A 24458-nucleotide genomic window follows, 5' to 3' on the forward strand; every position below is an offset into this window, starting at 1 on the left:
CATTTACACTGTGGAGTCTTTCCGCTTCCTGGGAACTATCATCTCCCAAGACCTAAAGTGGGAGCTCCTCCATTACCATCTGGTACGCTGGTGCCATCGCTAAGGACAAGAGCAGACTGCAGCGTGTCTGCAGAGAAGGTGATTGGCTGCAATCTCCCATCTCTCCAGGAGCTGCATGCCTCCAGGACTCTGAGGCGTGCAGGGAAGATTGTGGCTCATCCCTCGCACCCCAGTCACAGATTATTTCAGTCACTTCCCTCTGGCAGGAGGCTGCGGTCCATCAGGACCAGAACCTCCCGTCACAAAAACTGTTTTTTCCCATCTGCTACCGGCCTTATCAACAAGGCCAAGAGCCGCCCGTGACACTGGACAATGTTTTCTCCCCCATTCAGGATTTCTGCGTTACATTAACGCACAGTCTACTGTGTGTATATAGCTTCTGTGTATATACACTATATTGCCAAAAGTATTTGCTCACCCATCCAAATTATTGGAATCAGGTGTTCCAATCACTTCCATGGCCACAGGTGTATAAATTCAAGCACCTAGGCATGCAGACTGTTTTTACAAACATTTGTGAAAGAATGGGTCGCTCTCAGGAGCTCAGTGAATTCCAGCGTGGAACTGTGATAGGATGCCACCTGTGCAACAAATCCAGTCGTGAAATTTCCTCGCTCCTAAATATTCCACAGTCAACTGTCAGCTGTATTATAAGAAAATGGAAGTGTTTGGGAACGACAGCAACTCAGCCACGAAGTGGTAGGCCACGTAAACTGACGGAGCGGGGTCAGCGGATGCTGACGCGCATAGTGCGAAGAGGTCGCCAACTTTCTGCAGAGTCAATCACTACAGACCTCCAAACTTCATGTGGCCTTCAGATTAGCTCAAGAACAGTGCGCAGAGAGCTTCATGGAATGGGTTTCCATGGTCGAGCAGCTGCATCCAAGCCATACATCACCAAGTGCAATGCAAAGCGTCGGATGCGGTGGTGTAAAGCACGCCGCCACTGGACTCTAGAGCAGTGGAGACGCGTTCTCTGGAGTGACGAATCACGCTTCTCCATCTGGCAATCTGATGGACGGGTCTGGGTTTGGCGGTTGCCAGGAGAACGGTACTTGTCTGACTGCATTGTGCCAAGTGTAAAGTTTGGTGGAGGGGGGATTATGGTGTGGGGTTGTTTTTCAGGAGCTGGGCTTGGCCCCTTAGTTCCAGTGAAAGGAACTCTGAATGCTTCAGCATACCAAGACATTTTGGACAATTCCATGCTCCCAACTTTGTGGGAACAGTTTGGAGCTGGCCCCTTCCTCTTCCAACATGACTGTGCACCAGTGCACAAAGCAAGGTCCATAAAGACATGGATGACAGAGTCTGGTGTGGATGAACTTGACTGGCCTGCACAGAGTCCTGACCTCAACCCGATAGAACACCTTTGGGATGAATTAGAGCGGAGACTGAGAGCCAGGCCTTCTCGTCCAACATCAGTGTGCGACCTCACAAATGCGCTTCTGGAAGAATGGTCAAAAATTCCCATAAACACACTCCTAAACCTTGTGGACAGCCTTCCCAGAAGAGTTGAAGCTGTTCTAGCTGCAAAGGGTGGACCGACGTCATATTGAACCCTATGGATTAGGAACGGGATGTCACTTAAGCTCATATGTGAGTCAAGGCAGGTGAGCAAATACTTTTGGCAATATAGTGTATATATATATATATATTCTATCTTATTTTGTTTTTTGTCTGCACCAACAACACCAAGTCAAATTCCTTGTAAGTGCAAACTTACAAGGAGTCTCTCTCCTCAGACCAACCAGAAAGTTCAGCTGACTTCCTGCAGTTCTCTGCTTACAGATTCTTGTTGCCTTGTAATTAAATTGTTAAAACCAACTGGTTCTCTGTGTGATTGATTCTGCATGTGGGTCAAAAACTACAAACCATGACAGAAAGAAACCCTAAACATTTAAATTTTCCTGGTTGCAAGCTGAGATGATAATGATAAATATAAGATTTATAGATTTACTGACAGTAATCAAGGTTATCGAGAATATTTGCTATTAGAAAATGATGATAGAACTCTGTTGTGGCGCAGAACGCACAAAGTAAGACATTCAAAACACATACAAAAAATCTGTCCTTAGACGACATACTACTTAACATGTACTTAACAATATTAAACACCCTCAGAGGAAAAACATAAACATTTTACTTATCAAACACCCTTTATTAAATTTTTTTCGTTCGTTGTCTTCCGCGTTATCAGGGGCCGGGTCGTTGCAGCAGCAGTCAAAAGCAGAGACACACAGATTTTCCTCTCCCTAGACATCTCAGACTTAGACTCTATTTATCCCTTGGGATTACTCCTTTAGGGAAATTCTGGTTCCAGTAGCTTATATAGAATACAAAGGGCAGAGTTAAATCAAGATGCCATTAACGATAAGAATACAACAGACAACATAAAAACAGTGTATATAGTACAAAAGAGCATAAAAAAGTTGTAATGTCCTGGAATATGTTTCCTTTAGATATAAAAAATATCTGCACCATAAAGAGCTAAGGAAAGACTACACAGTAGTTGACTTGGCTTATTGCCCTTGCATTATTGAAAAGTACTGACCATATAAAAAAAGGTAAAAAAATTATACAGATTACACAGTAGTTATTGCACATGTACTGCAGAGATGTACTGACCTTATAAATACGTGAAATATTACACACAGTACACAGTAGTTGGCATGTGTCATTGCACAGTGAGAGAGAAGAATATTGCACGAGTGACAGCAGGTAATGTTTTTGCACAAGACCTCCAAGGTGTGTGCTGACCCTTGTCCCTCTTCTTATCACCCCCTCCTTCCCCCAAGTGACGAGTTGTACAGCTTGATACCTTTAAGAACAAAGGAGTTTAGCAGTCTGTTGGTCCTGCGTTTGGGGAGAAGCAATCTCCCACTGATCAGGCTCCTCTGAGTGGTGAAGACAGTGTGCGTAAATCTCCAGCTCCATTCTGTCCTCACTTGTAAACAGGACCCCAAGGTACTTTGACTCCTCAATTTGAGACAGAATATCTCCTCCAACTTGAAGGGGACAAGCCTCGTTTTCTTCCGGTTGAGTGTCATGGCTTTGGATTTGGAGGAGCTGATTCTCATCCAGGCTGCTTCACAGGACCGGGGACTGAAGGCAGCCCTGTTGGAGTCCAACATGAACCAGGAAAAGGTCTGACTTAATGTGGACCAAACTCCTGCTCCGCATGTACAGAGACCAGATGGTCCCTAGTAAAGCGCCCCAAACTCAAAATTTCTGAAAACATCCCAAACAAGGCATCCTTTAATCTTTAAAAGAAAAAAGAAAAACATTTTATTAAAGATATAAGCTTGTGCTGGTGCAGTGGAGTAGGTGTTGGTGGGATGTAGGTATGCCAGTGAGAAGTGAGATGAGGTTCCATAAGGCAGACAACATTCAGTTTGCCTTTTTAAATTATGAAATGACCTGATCTCCCTGAAACATTTTAACAGGTTTGAACAAGAAATGGCAAGTTGGTAAAATAATGCTTTTCAATATTGTAAATGTCAAACAAATGATTGGTATACATAAAATATTAGCCTTTCACGTCCTAGATCAGGGGTATCCAAAGTGAGACTATTAGGGCCCTCGGAATAATATTTATGTTGCAAGGGATCCTACACAAACTCATAGGATTGGTATAAGATTAATGTAAGAACTGTTTGTTCATGGGTCAACCTCCTGATTGCCTTTCTTGACTCTATCCCCAAGCATGTCAAATTTTAGGTCGCCCACCATAGTCCGACCACCTACAGTAAATTGTTTACGTTGTTCTTCTAGCTCTTCTACTCAAGCCCCCTTCACTTGCTTCACACATATAGTTCCAAAGTCCCCTCCACCTACCTGGGTTTGGTCGGTTTTATTTATGTTTTTTTCCCCCTGGACTCTATTTGGGTGTCTGGTGTCACTGTGCCGAGTGTTTTTCAGCTAACTTTCTTGTAATAACTTTGGTGTTCTAGTCACTCTATTACTCAATCACTCTTTGTGTATTATTGACTAGACCCTGCTAGTGTCTTCCTTCTATTCCACTCTGTTTGCCACTGTTGTATCATTTTCACTTAGCCAGAACCATGAGCTATAAGCAGATTTCCTTCATGTCCCTTCTCATTTTACACATTGCTTTCACCTGTTTCCCCGTTATTTAAGCCTTTAGTCTGTTTTCAGTCTTCAATAGATGATCTGTTTTGTCTCCATTCTCTTCATTTGTAAACTTATTTTATAGAATTTTCAACTCCTTGTTCTTCTTTCTAGTGCCATTTGCACTTTGGTCTTCAATATCTTACAAATTTTTTATATGTTCTCAGTCTCAAAGCTGATTATATTTATACCTACAGAAAAGAAAAGAAGTGGAAATATGTTCCAGTATATTTATAATGTAACTCTGGGTACCAAGATGTATTAGCTTTTAATAGTATGTTCATCATCTTATTCTGTGTAGAATTGTTTGCATCAAGACCATCATGTTTGCACCTCTAGTATTATTTTATAGGAGGCCCAAATCAAAACAAGATAATGTACTGTAGATCATTTACATGAAAGACCTTACAGTATATGATACTGGATGCTGTTCCTGCTGCAGCTGGACTTAATCCAGCAGTTAAAAGATGCAGACACACCATGAAGTCATTGTTTCAAGCTGTCAATAACAAACTACAGTTAACTTACATTAAACCTCCTCAGGCATTTCAAAAAGGACCTTAGGTTTGCGCTACAGAGCTTTTTATCCGACAGCAACTCTTACATGGAAATAGTTTCTTTACCCAGGCCGTCCCTCTGATAAACGCAATGGATAAGGATAGTCAGCTACCATGCTGTAAAAAAATGGCTTATCTCCTTAAAAAAAGACAGAAGATAGGCTAAACATGGTCATCTGTACATGCTTTACTTATCCCTACTAATAATTTTTATACTGTGTTTGATTTTACATCAATTATTGTTTGTGCTTGTGATTATGCGAGTGAGGGAATACAAGGTCAAATTCATTTTTTTGTGTTAATTCTGATTCTATTCAATGCTTTGAAATAATTTTCAGTCTAATAGGTGTTTATTGCATTCTTTAACAACTACTACTACACATATTATAATGGCAGTAATATATTTTGTGAGTTACTTCTTTTTTTTCTGTCTAAAAACAAAGTAAATTATTTTATGTTAACAGTATCCATCCATCCATCCATCCATGTAATTTTTAAATCACAGTTGACATACTTTGAAAATCTTTAACTGGCCATGCTTATTTGAACTATTAATTGCTGATCCAACCTGTAACTATCATTCTACAAATATAGACTTTATTAATATGAATCACATTTAAGTCAAATAACACATTTATCATATAGTTATAAAGTATTTAGGTAGAATTTGAATAAAGTAGTTCATTTTAATAGAATTTAACCATTAGCAAAGTAAACTCCTGAGCCTATTTTGATAATTGGATAGTTATGAAAGTAATTTCTCATACTTTTTTTTTTTTTTTTTTTTTACATTCGATAAAAAAACAAACAAACAGAAAAGCATTGAGATTTAGTAAAACAGCAGCCTGATAAAAGTCTAATCACAGCTCTCCTTATTGTTCAGGGAAAATCTGAGAGGGTCACATCCACAATAATTACAATGCTGGAAGAGATGTAGTCTACATCGCCATCTAGTGGTGTGGGAAGATACTGTATGTAAGCGCCATAAAACACTGACTACAAGGTTCCTGCTCTTACTTTTTAACTTATTGTGGTACTCATAAAAGGTTTGCATTCTATTGATTAAAAGGCTGAAATGTAAGATTTCTTGTGTGCATCATGTTTTAAATGAAAAAATATTTAATAAAGTTATCTTTTTGTAGCTGTTGAAGGAAAACCTCTAGGGGAGGTATCTTTCATTAAAATAGCTTGTAGTGAGCTGTTCTCTACACTTCCTCATTGGTGTCTAAGTAAAACAAAAGACACTGTGTAATGGTTAACTCACTAAGCTTTGCTCTGAGCTCAGATTACCTGAGAGGAAAGTGGGTGAATGTGACCTTAACAGGCCGTCTGTCCTTTTTTCCTTTCTTCAGGTTTTTGCTTCTTACTGTACTTCTTACTGTACTGTACCTCCCAATGCTCTGATATCATGGAATTTTTTTTTGTTGATTTTGTTTTTTTAAAAACCAGTCTGGCAGCTTTGGAAAATTGAAAGCTAAGGGACTTTTTTTTCATTAACTGAAAGCAAAACTTAAGCTCTTACCTGAGCTGTCTTCCACAGGTAAGGTAACGCTGTTTTTCTGCTTCTTGTCCTTTGGACAGATTAGGATTTATTTACGCTTAAAGGTGAGCTCAGATTATAATCCAGATGTATTGCATACTTCTCCTTAGCCTTGTTATTCATGCTGTTCTTTTGTCTTGTTTTGTCTCCAGCATATTACTTTGTTATAGTTTTCATTAGTGGTAAGATTCAATCAACATTAATTACTTTATTTTGTTGGAAAAAATACTAAAATGTGTTTATTATTGATTTCTGAAGAATGTATTTGAGTGAGCTGTGATTATTCGTGATGTTTGCTTTAGGAACTGCTATAGTATGATATGGTTTGGTTTTTTATTAGCATTTTCATAGTACCATGTTTCTTACTTATATACACACATATAGTTTTTATTATGAAAAAACGAGAAACTCTGTCAGTTGAATTAATGCTTGTTTTATGCTCTATAGCTTCTGTACATGTTATTGTGGCTTTGAGTTGAAATCCTCTGCTTTATGCATAAATTAACAGAGGGGAAAGCTAATACGATGCAGAACAGATGTAAAGTGAAAGTAAAAATGAGATGCACCAAACAGAACCCATTGTGATTTTATCTGACCCAGTGATGTATATATTAACTAAAATATAACAGTTAAATAGTCTGAGTAAATTAAATTGTCTTTAGAATTGAACGGTTTAAGAAAAAATTATGCTAGATTCTGTCCCTGTCTTAATCAGAGAAATCTAACAGATTAAAGGGAAACCCTCAGTTTGTTATTAAGCATTAAATTTTCCAGACCCCCCCCCCCAACACACACACACACACACACACACACACACACACACACACACACACACACACACACACACACACACACACACACACACACACACACACACACACACACACACACACACACACACACACACACACACACACCAGCAACACAGAGCATCTTTCTGTTGCAATCAATTAATTTGCAAAGGTGACACCAAACCATGTGTTTAGGAGAGAGCTGCCAAACACTTGTTAAGCTTTTAATTTCACTTTACTTTTTTCTAAACAGAAACAATTATGACAGAATGTTAATTATAGTTTTCACTAACATAATTAGTTGAGTAAAAAGTTAGATTTTCAAATATAGCTAAAATTTCTATCCATTGTCACAAATATGTAATTTTATTATTAAAATTGTCTTTCTTTAAAAGAATAAAACTGAGCAACTTAATATGATCAACTGGATCTTTTCTGCTGACTTCTAGCTCTGTATTATAGCTCTCTTTGTCAGTACCTTATATATCTGTATCTATTTAGAAGCATATTACACCTTTTCCATTCTTAAATCTTTATTAATAAAGAATATTTCTGCTGCTGAAAATGAAATTCGTGTTCTTACTAAATTATTTAAATGACCCCCTCAAAGAGTGTTTATGAGACCTGATATAGATGTGCTGGTTGGTACAGATTTCTGCTGTGATCGATCAATCAATCAATTCATCAATCTGAATTCGAAGCCAAATCTGAATTCAGCAAATATTGCATTCATAACAGGAACTACAATAAAAAAAAAACAAAAAAAAACTTTGGATTTCTAATTACCTTTATTTCTAAATCTTGAGAAACATATTTTGCTATCTTAAGCATTGCAAACTTAATAAGGAAATTTTTAAATTACACTGAGCTAACAATTAAGGCAAAGTTGAAAATGGTTAGGAAAGTTAAATATAGTTAGAAACTATAAATGAAGATCACCTTTTAGGTAAAAAAAAACAAACATATACACTCCCAAACTAAAGCTGATCAGGCTTAAAAACAATCAAGTTTGCAAATGACCTACTTTCTAAGTAAATGTCTATGAAAAAAAAAATACTAAAAGAAATATAAACGCTGAATATAATTTTATGTTTTAGAACTTTAACCTTACTTACCATACCTGAAACATTAATGATTTACTCTCCGTTGGTAACTATATAAATAAACTGTAAAAAATAATCAAATCTTTTATCATAGCTCATTGCTGGCAGACTGGTTACTGGAGTTGGAAAAAAAGTCCAGAGGAAAATCCATCAGTGCGGCAATAACTAACTGTGACGACCAAGAAGGATTGGATGAAAGGTAAGACGTCAGAAAAGTCTCTATCTTATGTTTAGAATTTTTGTTTTGGCATGTCTCTCCTATGGTAGCTTGTTGTCAGAACAGCGCAGATGTGTTATGAGTAAACAAAGCATGTCTCAAGCTGCTAACTACAGTCACAAGGGCCAATAACACAGCAAATCCACTGAGGAGGAGCACAGTGGGACTGACTTTCCTTTTTTTCTATGGATTTTTAAGTTTCTGACATTTCCTCCTGGCAATTTTATTCTTCAGGGTCAGAGTGCTCCCAAGTTATGGATAAGTCCAGCGATAACCCAGAGGAGGACAGAGTATCCCTTAGGAGCAACGGGAAGATGCCAGCAAATGGAATGGCGAAAGAGGTTCTGGGTGCATTCCAGTCGTTCAGGCAAAGCATTAGACGTCCTTCGGAAAAGAGTCCCTTTTCACCGAAAAGCAAGGACTTAAAGGTCACATCCAGTGTGCAGGCACAAGTCAGTGTGTCAGAGTCTTCCTTTTCTTCACCACCAACATCACCCAGTGAGTATATTCAGTCAGTCATGAACTCTGCTCTGATGTGATGTTTTAAAACAGGGCCCTTTGGCAACATTTAATTATTTAGTTTATCCTATTTTTAACTTACACACCAGGTTTCACAAATTTACACTTGTACCGGTAGCTGTTTTTTTTTTTTTTTTACACTAGGGGATATTCACAAACAAATTTCCAACAAAACCCATTGTCAAAGGTTGTTGAAAACTTTTTCTGCTGATGTTTGTACCGTAAATAAGATGATATGTGGGAACTTGGGAACCAAAGCATAACCTGGCTGTGGCCAAAATGATAGGGTGACAAAGGGACTATTCTGCTTCATTCTCATCAACATTATAAAGCAAAAATAACTACTATAAAGCAAAAATAACTACTATAAATCAAAAATAACTATTTGTTTATTTATTTTATTTTATTTTTTGTCATATTAGAACCACAACATTCAATAAGATTAAATTAGATAGAACTTTATTGAGAAATTCACTTTTGACATTGGCTTTTATTAACAACAGAAGGTGCATAAAGGAGGAAAGGTTGCATGAATTATAAACTGTGCATCCAGTTATATACAATAGAGGGTAAAAAAATAAAGGATAGATTGAAGGTGACTTACAGTAAGGATTTAAGGTATGCACAATAATGTGGTGGCAGGTAAAAAATAAAATAAAATAAAATAAAAAATAAATAAATAAATAAATAAAATAAGTAAGGTGCCTAAGGTTCAAAAAGATGGATCTGCAGCTGTAAATGGGGGTAAATAAAGAAGCACATAAAACTTTTTTGATTTTATCTTCAAGAAAAATAAGGAAAATCATGTATTATTTTCCTTCCGCTTCATTTGGAGATTGCAATATTGGGAAATGTGAAAAAATTGTAAAGGCTCTAAATGTTTATGCAAATATTTCATGCAAAAATGGCAAAATCTGAAACAAATATTTTGAAATTGTAAATAAATTACATTCTTTTAATAATCTAATAAAGTGATACTGGCATAGTTGAGATGAAATATATATTGCCCCTGACCATTCACTGAAGTATGGATAGTAGAACAGTACATTCAGCAAATTGACTGGCTATACAATACTTGGAAAATAAAGTTTAAATGGAAACTTGTGAAGACAGCGGTTCATAGATCAAAATAGTCTGATTTTCTGCAGAAGTTGGTCCTGAGAAACTTTAGCAGTAACATAGAACAGGAAAATCTCTAAGAAAAGGTCAAACCTTGTTGCATAAATAGAACCTATTTGTCACATCAACATATCATCTCAGACAAAGGGCCTCTACTAAAACAGAATTACAAGAGAGTGACAATGGTTTCTTCTACTATCCAGAATGATAGCACATCTTCATCCCTAAAAAAGTAACTGCCAGCCTGCCAGTGAATTTTTTTCAATGTTTATTAAATCCTTCAACAACTAAACATACAGTGAAATCGATGCTGATAATATCAGGATGGTAAAGTATACAACAGTAAAGTAATTATACAGAGAAGGACTTCAGTTTTAACATTTTACCCCCTGAGCCCCTCCTAATCCTCCCATAGTCCCCCCACCCCATCCAGCAGAAGGAGCTAATGTGAAAAAAGATAAAGTAAAAAAAAAACAAAACAAAAAAAAAACACATATTTTTATTCTGGACCGATATTGTTTGAGTCTTTCCTCTATGGTTTTAAGAATGGTTCCCACATACTCTGATATACCTCAATCTGACTTTTTATCTTATCTGCTGTTAAGTTTTGAATTCATAAGGTTTGAAATTTCCTTTAGACATTCCCCTGCCAAGGGGAATTTACATCAATAAGCAGAACTGGTGAACACTGAAAAAAAACAAAACAAAAAAAAAACATCAGCAGTTTGTCACCATAAGTCTGTCCTCACAAACCTAAAAACCTTGTATTTTCCAAAATGATAATCACTTTAGCGAGTCTGTTAATGCACACTGTCTAAAAGGCTTTGCTTCTTGGGAGCGGGCAAAGGTTTGTGCATGTGCAAATAATTTTTAAGCGGAGAGGGCGGTCTTTTCGAAAATCCTCCATTTTACCTTTACTCCTGATTTCATCCTACCTTAACGAAACAAAGCATTTAAATCTGAACAAGTTGATGGGTAGCATTCACAACATAAGTAATTACACATGTTTATCTATTTTTAGCAATAGGTAAGGCTGCGCCAAGCCTTATTCTGTATGTGTTTTGTAAGTTGCTGCGTTATCTGATTTTCACATTTTAAAAAGCATAAGGCCTTTCCTGTAACCCAGTGACCAAATTCATCCTGGTGTCTGTTTCATTTACCAAGAGTCATGTGATTCTGTGTAAATATTTATTACCAACAAACATGTTGTGCAAAGTCCCATGGACAAACCTGCTGCCTTATTCATTCACTAAGCAGCCTGTTGTGCTTTCAACCTGATTTAGTCTGCATTTCTCTGCCACGTCATCAGCAGAAAGCCCAATCACTCACAGACACAAAGTAAATTCCCATGACTGGTTTATTAGAGGTAAACCTGCTGACACATTACTGAACACAGGATATTTACTGAATTTATTCATATACTATTACTTTCCCACCAGGTCTTAGTGCTGGCTCTCCAGCAACGACACCCTTTAAGGCCATTGGGGGTTCCTGTCAGAAAAATGATGAAGATCAGCCGGACATCGTAACACGAAAAAAAAAGCCGATAACTCGTTCAAAGTCAGGTATGTTGGTCAATGATAAAACCAGTTTGTTTTCTTTTTCCCTGTTCATTCACTACTGTTTTTCTGTCAACAAGAAATATGACTAGACATGTTTATGTGGGGTTTGGAACCTTGGAACTATCAACAGCATGTGTTAATATAAATAGAGTTTAGCAGCTAACCTGAGACATAAACATGAGCTGGAGCTTAATCCTGATATCCTTTCGTACATATTGGCTCTCCTTTATTGAACTCAGGATGATCTGATGATCAAATTATGTGCATAATCTGAAACATTCAAGTGGGACAAAAAAGCAAAAACAAACAAAAAAAATAATAATGAAATTTGTAGAAGGACCATTATCTATTTTGCAGTCATAAATTAAGTAGGTCATAAGGATGATTAAATAATTTATAAAATGTAATTGTTAAACTCCAGCAACACCAAGCGGCTTCATGGAAACCAAGGTTCCTTAACAACAGTTAGAAGCAATCTACATCCCAACGAGCTGTTTGTCATTTATTGACCAAATGGACTTTAAATTCCCCACTTTATAAATATACTTAATATAATACATAGCCTGGTCTTCTCGGTGCACAACTCTCCTATCTCAATGGTTCTGGTGTTTGTAAGACCCAAAGATTGTATTTAAGTAAGAGTAGCTCTACTTTTTACTCAAGTTGAGCTTAAGAGTAGCCATTAAATAAATTTAGTAAGAATAAATCACTAAATCACGGCTTAACAAGTACAGAGTAATTTTTAGATCATAAAATGTGATTTGTGTTTATAAATAATGCATATTGCACTTCATGTGCAAGCTCTGGTGTTTTAAAAACTAAAATATATAAATCATAAAAAAAGCATAATTACAAAAATCCATTAAAACTTTTTTTTATTTTGTATTTTTTTCAACATAAAATTTATGTAATTAGTTTGTACAGACAGAAGTAAAGAAATATGTTAGGGCAGGCGCAATATCCCCTATCGACAATTTCTACTGTTAATCCTATATAAAACTGATCTTTGAATAGTTGAAGTTACTCACAGTATGCAGAGTAGCCAGGCATTTTACTCAGGTAGGAGTAGTGATACTTGAAAAGAATATTACCCATGAATATATATATATATATAAACTTTCGAATGGTACTGTATATATATATATATATATATATATATATATATATATATATATATATATATATATATATATATATATATATATATATATGGATGCACGATATTGGGATTTTGGCCGATATCCGATATGCCGATATTTTAAAACTCATGTAGCCGATAACCGATATCGATGCTGATGTTAAAGCTGGACAAAAATAAGTAGTCATTGAAAATAGCAGTTTTGCACCATACTTTTCAATAAAGATAACTTTAAAACTAGTCTCAACTTTAAAGAAATACACTCTATACATTGCTAACGTGGTAAATGACTATTCTAGTTGCAAATGTCTGGTTTTTGGAGCAATATCTACATAGGTGTATAGAGGCCCTTTTCCAGCAACTATCACTCCAGTGTTCTAATGGTACAATGTGTTTGCTCATTGGCTCAGAAGGCTAATTGATGATTAGAAAATCCTTGTACAATTATGTTCAAACATCTGAGAACAGTTTAGCTCGTTACAGAAGCTACAAAACTGACCTTCCTTTGAGCAGATTGAGTTTCTGGAGCATCACATTTGTGGGGTCAATTAAACGCTCAAAATGGCCAGAAAAAGAGAACTTTCATCTGAAACTCGACAGTATTCTTGTTCTTAGAAATTAAGGCTATTCCATGCGAGAAATTGCTAAGAAATGGAAGATTTCCTACAACGGTGTGTACTACTCCCTTCAGAGGACAGCTAAAAACAGGCTCTAACCGGAGTAGAAAAAGAAGTGGGAGGCCGCGTTGCACAGCTGAGCAAGAAGATAAGTACATTAGAGTCTCTAGTTTGAGAAACAGACGCTTCACAGGTCCCCAACTGGCATCTTCATTAAATAGTATTCAGGGCAGAGTGGCCAGAAAAAGCCATATCTGAGACTGGCCAATAAAAGAAAAAGATTACGATGGGCAAAAGAACATAGACATTGGACAGAGGAAGACTGGAAAAAAGTGTTTTGGACAGATAAATCCAAGTTTGAGGTGTTTGGATCACAAAGAAGAACGTTTGTGAGACGCAGAACAAATGAAAAGATGCTGGAAGAATGCCTGACGCCATCTGTTAAGCATGGTGGAGGTAATGTGATGGTCTGGGGTTGCTTTGGTGCTGATAAGGTGGGAGATTTTTTCAGGGTAAAAGGGATTCTGAATAAGGAAGGCTATCACTCCATTTTGCAACAACATGCCATACACAGTGGACAGCGCTTGATTGGAGCCAATTTCATCCTACAACAGGACATTGGCCCTAAACACACCTCCAAATTGTGCAAGAACTACTTAGAGCAGAAGCAGGCAGCTGGTATTCTATTGGTAATGGAGTGGCCAGCGCAGTCACCAGATCTGAAGCCCATTGAGCTGTTGTGGGAGCAGCTTGACCATATGGTACGCAAGAAGTGCCCATCCAACCAATCCAACTTGTGGGAGCTGCTTCTGGAAGGTGGGGTGCAGTTTCTCCAGATTACCTCAACAAAGAATGCTAGAATGCCAAAGGTCTGCAATGCTGTAATTGCTGCAAATGGATGATTCTTTGACGAAAACAAAGTTTGATGTAAAAAATTTTTTTTATTTCAAATACAAATCATTATTTCTAAGCTTGTCAATGTCTTGACTCTATTTTCTATTCATTTCACAACGTATGGTGGTGAATAAGCGTGACTTTTCAGGAAAACACAAAATTGTTTGGGTGACCCCAAACGTTTTAAAGGTAGTATATATATATATATATATATATATATATATATATATATATATATATATATATATATATATATATTTTTTTTTTTTTTTTTTATGAAGTAAATTTATCCAATTAAATAGTTACTAAAAACCTCTGCTTGACAGAGAGAGACAGCTGAAAATGATCAAGCAGATCACTGTAATATATTTATTAGTCATCTTGTTATTTGCCGACATTCTAACGCTCTCACTGTCTTTCATTCTGAATAAACTCCAGAATAAACTGCAAGTCATTAAAAATACTTATTTAGTTTTTACTACTTCTTATGCTGGTGAAGCTTCTCAGTCATCCAGGTCATACTCTTTCCAATAAAAGTTAAAAAACAAAACCACTGGACCTTATTTCCAAGTTTAAAGACGTTTCGCTTCCCATCCAGAAAGCTTTCTCAAATCAAAATCTCTCACTACTCGGCGCTACTCCAGACATTTTGAATTGAGAAAGCTTTCTGGATGGGAAGTGAAACGTCTTTAAACTTGAAAATAAAGTCAAGAGGTTTTGTATTTTTAACTTTTTTTTCCCGAAATAATATTTCTTACAGCTTTTTGCCTCTCTCACCTCGGTCTGCACACTTTACAGACATTGAAAGAGCTTTCTGAGTCTACTGCACAGTAACAGCAACCGCTTTGCAATAGCGCTTATGTGTGATGCATTCACTGCCAATAGATTTTTGCTGCTTTATCAAAGTTCCTTGCTTTCATTCTCAGATACCAACACGTCTAAGCTGGGTGACTCCCTTATGAAAAAAGGAGCCTCCATTCGAAGAAGTCTGAGATTTAGCTCGAAGAAGGAAACTGATAAAACAGGGAGAAAGGACTCTGCTGTCTCCGAGGCCCTGCCAGAGATTATGGATGACAAGGAAGCTGAGGAGGAGGAGTTGTCGGAGGTTGATGAATTGTACTCACTACCTGAAATACCTCACACTCCGCTCTCAGGTATACAACCCTGCATGATAGTTCATGCCTTCTTGAACCATTAACTTGTTTTTTTTTGTGTGTGTGGTTCTTTTCTTCTGTAGCTGAAGCAAGCAACTAATGGAGAGATTTTCTATTTTTAAAAATGCTACATCTAGAAAGGAAATGTATTGTTTTCCATCTATTTAGATACTAAAAAACTTTTTTGTCAGAGGAGTGTTTTAAAAGTCAGAACACTCTGCTTAGGGGAAGGTCTTAGAAAGGTGCAGCTGAGTCACTTAAAAGGACTAAAAACCATCATTGTTTTTATTATATATAATTTAAAATTTTTAGATTTTGAAAACGTGAATTATGAGTTATGAATAAAAAGTTTTGTGACAGAAAATGTGACAACAGAATGTTAACTTAACGAAACATACATTTCCAAACATAAATTTGCACTCTCTATGCACAATGAAATGTATAAAATTGACATTTTATAGCACGGCAATACAGAAACATACAGCCACGCACACAATTAACACTTGGAGGCACCATGTTTACCTAATAAACATGCTTTTGGAATGTAGAAGAAAGCCAAAGCACCCAAAGAGAACTCCCACATGCATGGCGAGGAAATCCATGCCAGTTCACAGCGCATTTCCTCTCACTTCATCTGAAATTCCCTTTACAGAGATATTTCAATGAGATCACCCGCTTAGTTTGGTTCAAAATCTTTCTATCTAAAGAAAACATTGCATCTAGTCACTGACTTTGGAGGATTCGCTCCTCCTCTGGTTATAATATCAGCTTGCATTATTTTTGACTCTACAGCAAACCTTTAGGTATGCATGCAGCCATAGTGGAGAAGAAAAAAAATAAGAAGAATGTGTTTAGAACACAACAATAGGTGCTGGACTCCACCAAGTTGGCCTTAAAGGAACAGTATCTAAGAAAGTCATGGTCTTAATGAAGCCTTAAGCAATCATGTTAGCTTTCAACACTCTTTATTTGCACAGAAAATATTTGAAACAAAAACACTGACCTACAAAAAACTTCATGTGAGGATAGAAAAAAGCTAAACATTTATGAAACATATGCCCCATAATCATATGTAGGTGGCAGCGTCAAGCTTTTTGGATATTTTTTTCAAAGGTAACAGAGAAGGTGGTCAGAGCTGAAAGAAGCTACTGTAGGAAATGCTTTAAGACCAGTTAGAGACGATCTGGGAAATCATCAGATTAAAAAGAATTTCGATATTTTTGAAGTTGCAAAGGTTGCAATGTTCAGCCAACAAATAATTCAAAGCTGCAACTTTGTCTTCTCTTGTTCCGACTTTGTCCGTACATGCAGATGTATTTATCTCTGTTTTTGCAACAGAAGCAGCCATTGATAATAATCTTGTTTCTTTTGTAAAAACATCACATTACATAATACATATGAAGTGCAAAAGTTCAAGTTGGAAGAGAATTTGGTCTGGCTAATAAAGAGTCATGAAAGGTTTAGTTTATGCTGGCTTTAATGAATGAAATCTTACAGAGAAAACTGACTATAATCCTTTAGTAACTGCCATTTTGCAGTTTTAAACTTTAACTGCTAAGCTCTTGCTGAATCTTCTCCAGGCTTTCTGTCTTTGTTTTTATAAAAAGCGCTCTTATAAGGCTTTTTAACTTCTGGAATATTTAGCAGAATCAAGGCATTACCCAAAGCTTCATAAAATGTGCAACTTGGCAAACGACAGATATCGAACAGGGCTGTGATGGCTGCTTGTGACTAGTTAAAGAAATTTGCGTTAAATTTGCAATAGATTTGTCACTTGCATTAAAACTACATACTCTGTTCTGCTCCCTTGTGTCAGGTAATAATTTTAGACTGGTTGACAACAATGAATTAAAATCAAAGGAATAACCATTTGAGCATATTTTATTCAGCTTCTAATGAATTAGATTGAAACAGTAAAAGTGTTCTGATGTCTGAATACTCTGTGGATTTAAGGGAAATAATGTTTTTTCAATTTGTTATTCTGATTTTTTACCTCCAGTTATGCAGATCAACAAGCTAATTGAGATGGAGGTGCTGGAGGAGGCTCATCTGAACCTGCTTGCCATGCGGCAGGAGTTTCAGAAGGAGCAGGAGCAATCTGGGGATGACTCCCCTATGGAATTGGCCAAGAAAGAAAAAGACCTAGTCCTTCTTTATAATGACCTTCGGAAAAAGATTTGCACCATAGTCTGTGATTCCAACTCTCTTCCTGCCAGGAATAAAGCGCTTCTGGTACACTTGGCACGTATTATCCAGGAGGAGGAGAAGAGGGCTGAGGAACCAGGAGGGCTACAGGACAGCTGGAGAGAGTCCTGGAGGGAGGCGGTATCTGACGGTGTACTGGCCAAGGTGAAAAGTGTACATCTGGACAGTAAAGAACAGAATCGGTCATGGTTGGCAGTTCATCTTGGACGCCTGGGAAAAACCATTGTGGAGGATTTGATGATTGTAAAGCAGGAACTACGATGGTCCTACCCACCCAGCTTTAAAGTCTTCAGCACTTATGTTAGGAGCTACCAAAGAGTCCTCGGGCAGCACTTGAAGAAGCTGGAGTCTCAAGTGACTGAGCTGAAGGATGTGTATGCTCTGCTAGATTGGATTCTCCACACATACAAGAGGTGAGAGGATAAGAGAATTAGAGGGATGCCAATCTGCTGCTCTGAATTGTGGCAAAGATGCTAAACTTAGAATGGTCATATATTAAAAACATGGTAATAGGTATTTGTTGATAGTTCTTACATTACAACCACAAACAACAACATATTTTAAAGGAATTATAAGTGAAAGTCTGAAAAGCAATTATTATTTGTTGTAACCATTGGTCACACAAAGGGTAAAAGTTTTTTGCTTCGAGTCGTTTAGGTTAATGATTGTAGCCTGGGGAAAGCTCCACGAAGTCACTAGAAATTGGCAGGAACAGAAACACTCTGTCGTAAACACCAAATCAGAAAGCCCTGAACAGGCTCAAAGGTGTATGCTGGCCATGCAACCTGAATGTTTATCTGCTTCCAGCGATTATGCAACGTGGATGGGGGCATTCACATCATTCAACGTGAGCTGATAGTCATGGACGACTGGCCCAACATCCCTAACTCATACATTAAACATTTCCCCATAATCTAACTGCCACAATGTGCCACTCGATCCACAATGCTGACATTAGCTACCTGCTCACTCAGCCATGCAAACTGCCTGGCACTTTGAAGAAGTTTTCTTTGATGAATGTTATCATTTTTCCACTAAAGTTAATTACAACAATAGAGTGCAATCAGTTTGAGACCTCGTCTAGCGTGCAGATAAGTTTCATGAAACGGTTTCTGAAACATTGTGCAGAAATGCTTTGTTTATGCAAACAGATTGTTGCAGTAAGTGCTAGGTTGGCTGGTCTTGGACAATTTGATGCTGATTATGAAGGTACTGTGTTAGAATTGGGAGGTTGGCTGGACGTGCTGCCAAACATTTTAAATTAGCTAAGTAGAGAGAAATACATTCAGTTCAAGGGCAAGTGCTTTGCAGCCTTTTATCGTATTATTGCCTTTTATTTTATTGTATTATGACATGCATAATCATGCTGTTATTTTAGGGTGTTGAAATGTCAGGCCTGTGAGGTGGATAGATTATTGCTCACCAGGACAGCTTTTGCCTAATTTGTGAACTATGTTAGCATACTATAGGCCTATTGCTTACTTTAAAAAGTCTTACATGACTTGCATCGTACAGATTAGCTAATAAAAAATGGGAACAAGAAAAGGATGTGTTACAGTGTTCACTTGACATATCTAAAAGTATTTGGTGCACCACCTTCACAGACATTCAGACTTCACTGACATCACTGACATATGTTTTATAAGAGGTGGGAATCCCCAGCGGGATTACTAGTGTATATATTGTGATTTTTGACCACATTGACTGTGTGGTGCCTCGTCAAGTTCTTCAACACCAAGAGTGTGAAAACACGACTCCCTTCCCTTTGAAACATTCTGCAGACAGTCAACAGAGAGAGAGAGAGAGGGAACTACTCCAGAGAACAGGTCTCTGCTACCATTCAGATCAAAAGTGTTGTGCTAATCAGAAAGACATATAAAGATTGGAAGTCTCTGTAGAAAATTATTGACCTTTGTGCCCTCTGTGCCTCATCATCTGCTATGAATTCTGCAAAATCTGCAATTAAATTTGGAAGTGAGTTGCTATTATTTTAAATAGATTCTTATTGCTCGCGAAACCAGCAACAGTTGACTCTGGAAAACCTTCTAAGGAAGAAGTTTCAAAACAAAACTAACTGCATCGAGTGGTGTCATATCACAGCAATATGCTGAAGTTCACTGGGTTCCTAAGTGCAACCCATACTTTCCAAATGTTTGTAGAAGAAGTTTATATGTGTGCTTATTTTTATAAACCTGATGCCTTTGAAGTGATTCGAACACCAATGTTCAATGAGTTTGAAGGGTTATTAAAGAGTTTTGGCAGGATATAGATCCAGGCATTGTCTCGTCGAACCTCGAAGAATGTGGGGCAAGACTTGATTATTGTTGCTCAAACACTTTCTCCATTAAAGTTATAGTGGAGAATGTTCTTTTTCCAGGTGGATCATCAAAATAGGTGGTCCTCCTACTTGTCAGTCATTCTGATGATATGTTTACGTAAGGTTGATCTACGTGCTTGTTCCAATTTTCACTTACCTGTGGTGAGTCTGATATAGTGGATAAATTGCAAATCTTTTTTTGAAAAGTAAGCTTGTGTGAGCGATGCAAACAGCACCTTTTAAACAGAGCGTGCAAAAGGAGAAATGGGCTTGTGCACACTCTAGCACGTCTATAATAGACGTTCCCTCTCAGATACAGGTTTGTGCATGTGCATTTTTTTTTAAAGTGGAGGGTGGGTATTTTCAAAATTCCCAAAAATCATCCACAATACCTTTTAAGTATGACTGATGTTCAACAAATAAAAATTGAAGTAGACTGTAATTTCAGGTAAAAGTAGCTTTACAAAGTTTTGTCCATGGGGACTAGAAATAATTCCACCCAACACCTACAGCAGAATTATAATTTGTATGAAAAAAAACAACTGTTGGCTCTAAAACTTCCCAAATATGTGCTCTTTGTGCATAAAAGTTTAGCTGATATCAATACTTTTCCAAGGTGCAAGTGTGACAGAAAGCAAAATCTGTGTAGTTTGCATCAAAAGTCACAATTAAATACAGAAATGCTTTAGCAGAACATAACAGAATTGGTGAACTAGAGTATCAGCTTGGAGAAGGAGCTGAGGAGGAAGTAATATAGGAAAAAACAGCACTTACAGATTTGCTGACATTTTATTTTTTTAACTGTCGAATCAGGCCACACCAAACCAATATATTGTGCTTAAACACTTTTTTTTCCCCATTCTACTAAAACTGAACAGCTGATCTACAAAAAAAAAAAAGAGAAAGTTTAAAGATCGACTCCCTCCCGAAGGGTAAAATGGAAACATTAAAATTAGGACATACCTTCATTGGTCTCAGACACTGAAGAGGAATTAATACCACTGTAGTATTTTAATACCACTGTGGTATTTTACAAAAAATACCAGATATTTTTTGTAAAATAAATGTTTCATAAAATTTTATTATATCTATTCATTTTTTTTTATTATTCAGATACTGCTGCATTTTAAAGGTCTTATATTTTTTCACACCATGAGGGAAGAATCTGAAGATCTGACCCTAAATAAACAGGATTTCATCACATGAGGTCTTCCCTCAGTGGGATATGCTGTTATCAATGTGCTTCAATGCCCGCTGGTCTAAACAACTCCATGACATGTGACTGGTATCCTGTTTCACTCTGACAGCGAGAAGATCATGGGAAGTTTCTCCTTGCTGCCAGAAATGGCAGAAGAAAGTACTGATCTGCAGTTAGAAGAAAGCTTTATGAAGCAGCTTTTAGAGAAATACAGCCTCAAAGTAAAGGTAAGTAAAGTAAAATAGTTTAATTTCATAACATTTTTAGAATAAAAATCAGGGTGCTTTAAATAAAATGTGCAAAACACATCCTGAAAAAGTAGTTTAAGAGCAAACCTCCAGCCTCTTAAAAGCCTGACAGTCTGATTAGCAGCAACAAATAATATATCTTTGAACCTGTATGGTGCCCTATGTAGAAAACGTTAAATTGTACAAGCTCTAAGTTGCTGTTTTGAATCATTCTAAGAGTCTTTCCTAAAGATGTAGGAGTTGGGACAATTTCATGCTCCTACTTGTGTAGAAACAGATAAGGGATCACCTCTTCCTGTTTGAACATGGCTGTGTACCAAATGATGATGCTCTAGTTTGAACCTGCATAATATGAGAGCCCTTTGAACAACCTGTGAGAATAAGAGGTTCCCATATGTTAACCATTTCTTCTTCAGGTTTATGTCCCACACAAATTAACTCTTCATGCTTGTGTGATAGACTTAAATGGTATGATTAATTACCATTATTTAGGATCTATTTATTTAATTGAAAGTTACTATGAAAGGTTTTGATTGAAGTTTATTGTAAAAAGCGGCATATCTTGGGCTCAATCTTTTCTGTTGGTAAAATTCTTGTCCGTTAACTATTCCAAAGTTTTCTTATCTAGAAGATGGTAAAACTGCTTTGCTTATGTTTAACAACCATCTTGTGTTCACACTCTGCGGGCCTTATTTACATTCATTTATATATCAGTAATCCACACACTGTTGGTGGTGAGAGCTGTTGTAGCCACAGCTGGCCAGGGGCACACTGTCAGAAGTGAGGCTGCCGTTCACAATGGTACCCTCTGAACACCAGTTAACTTAAAGTGTCTTACCCAAGGACACAACAGGTGAGCCGAGGTTCAACCCTCCAGTTGCAAACCAAACTACTGCCACCTACACTGCTGTGGCCGCTAGAATAAAATTCAAGGTCCAAAGGTTCACTGCAGTGTTCCTCAATTTTATTCCTTAAAGTCCAGTGTTTTGTAGAGATGTATCTTTGCATCGACACAGCGGAGTCAAAAAATCAGGCCATTAGCAGGACTCTGGACAATTTCATGCATACTACAAAAGTAATTTAACCAATTTTTTCAGGCGTTTGGACGCAGAGACACAACTAAAAGGTGCAGGATGCTGGACTTTGAGGGCCTTAACTGAGGAAACTTGGTCTACAGCAAGACTTGGGTATCCAAGTTATTTGAGGTCCTATGTGAAATTAGTGATGATTTGGTTTGCCACGCCATCTGCTGGTGTTGAATGTGTTTTAAAAAAAATCAAAACTAGATATAAAGTCAGAGAAAGCATTAAGTCAGTCACAGTAAAGCATGGCGGTAGTAGTATCATTTTGCAACATATTTTTTTGAATTTATTTTAGGAAAATAAATACAAAGACCTCTTCCTTTTTTTCCTCCACCCCATAACTATTTTTTTTTCTTTTTGATTGTAGTCTTGATTTGTGTGTTTAAAACCTTTACATATTTACCATTTTAGAAATATAACATCCAGGCGTTGATGGCATTAATTATCATTATCAGAACAGGGACCCACAATGTGAACATCTAAATATATTAAAACTGAAAAATGGCCCCACTCTTACATTTTATTGTATTTTACTGAGATAAAATAACATTTCAGCTCAGAGCAGATTTCTGAGTATTAGTTTTAACCTGAAATAAACCCATTTCTTCCTGCTGAGCCTGATGTTTTCACATGGTTGTCCCGTTGCTTCTCTCTGTGTGTGCACTGCAGGAGGACGTGAGTGCTGCACTGGACAGAGTGATCGAACTGGAAAATGAAACTGTTTGGAAAGACAAAAATGAGCCCCAGATAGAAGACAACGTCTTTCACTCTCAATTTCCTATGGACATCTGGACTGTAAGACTCTAATTCATGACTCCTATACTGCTAAATCAAACTACTTGCATGGAAATTATATTGGTAGAGGAACATCTTCATCATCAGGGTTTCTGATTAGATAACATGGAGGTTTATTTTGACCATTTTGACAATCATTTAAAATGTACTTACCGATTCTGTCTACATCAGCTGAAGACCACATTGCATACCAAGGTTATCAACTACAAAAGAGAAACTGAAACTATAAATTAGTTTGGCTTCTGGCATAAACAATAGAGCATAGATCCATCCTGCCTTAGCTCCGTGGTTCAGGCTGATGGAAGCAGTTTGTCTAGGCCCACTTCGGTTATCTTAGCTTACCATAGCTATCAGAAGAGAGTGCATTGCGGTATATGCCATGTTAGTTCAAACTGGTTTTTAGTTTACTGTGCTCCAGTGGTCTTCATAGAGAGGAACCTTTCTTTTGATATGGTGGAATGGGAGATTCACAGCATGATTGTGCAGCTGATCTACCTATACACAGTAGATTGAAAATCTTTAAGGAATGTTCCCAACATACCAGCAGCTCCTGCAGGGACCAACGTCTAAGAGGAAGCTCAAAGGAGCGACAGCCTTTTCTATCGCCGCTCCTCTTTGGAAGAGCCTCCCACTGAATAATAAAGCATCTCCTTCACTACCAAATTTTAAGAAATGCCTGAAGACTCACTTTTATTTGCTGGCTGGACTAAATTGTTGTTACCATGCTTATTTAGCTTATTTTATTATAGCCTTATTTTATACATTTTTGTTATATTTTATTCTTTTATTGTGTTTAATTATTTTTAGCTATGTTTAATACTTTCTTTGTTTTAGCTGTTAGGTGTTTTAAAGCTCTCTACAAAAAAGGATGATCATACTTATTCAGGCTATAAAAAAAATCAATACCATAGTGAAGACAGGGCCTAACAGCCTCACTGTTGTTACGCCCACTAAATTAGAATATAAGTTGTCTTTAGTTAAATTCAAATCAACATTTGGATGTTCCTCTGGAATCAAGTAGTTTATGACAGATTTAACAATTCTTATTTTTCTATCGTTTCATTTTTTTTTTTTTTTTTTGTCCAGCAGATTTTTACTGACAAATATAATTTCAAGTGATTATTACGGATTTACAGTGATAACTATTTAAAGCAAAAATATGTTTGGCGTTAGTATTAAAATGTAAACACAAACTTGCAAAAAATTGAAAACAT

General features: G+C 37.0%; 1 protein-coding gene across 2 annotated transcripts in view; it reads left to right on the top strand.

Moving 5' to 3' along the window:
• Positions 1-5981: 5981 nt before the first annotated feature.
• Positions 5982-24458, top strand: part of exoc3l4 (exocyst complex component 3-like 4) — a 33309-nt gene continuing 14832 nt past the window's right edge. Inside the window, exons 1-8 of one of the 2 annotated variants that reach the window (XM_038304637.1) lie at positions 5982-6285; positions 8274-8378; positions 8631-8894; positions 11474-11599; positions 15172-15399; positions 17399-18017; positions 21229-21346; positions 23119-23244. In XM_038304637.1, the coding sequence (XP_038160565.1) occupies positions 8372-8378; positions 8631-8894; positions 11474-11599; positions 15172-15399; positions 17399-18017; positions 21229-21346; positions 23119-23244 (1488 nt within the window). In that variant the 5' untranslated portion in view covers positions 5982-6285; positions 8274-8371. Of the gene's footprint in view, positions 6286-6305; positions 6351-8273; positions 8379-8630; positions 8895-11473; positions 11600-15171; positions 15400-17398; positions 18018-21228; positions 21347-23118; positions 23245-24458 lie in introns of those variants that run through there. The other variant, XM_038304636.1, reaches the window with a different exon arrangement.

This window comes from Cyprinodon tularosa, unplaced genomic scaffold (genome assembly GCF_016077235.1).
Source record: "Cyprinodon tularosa strain WSP-4 unplaced genomic scaffold, ASM1607723v1 ctg54, whole genome shotgun sequence".
NCBI lineage: Eukaryota > Metazoa > Chordata > Actinopteri > Cyprinodontiformes > Cyprinodontidae > Cyprinodon > Cyprinodon tularosa.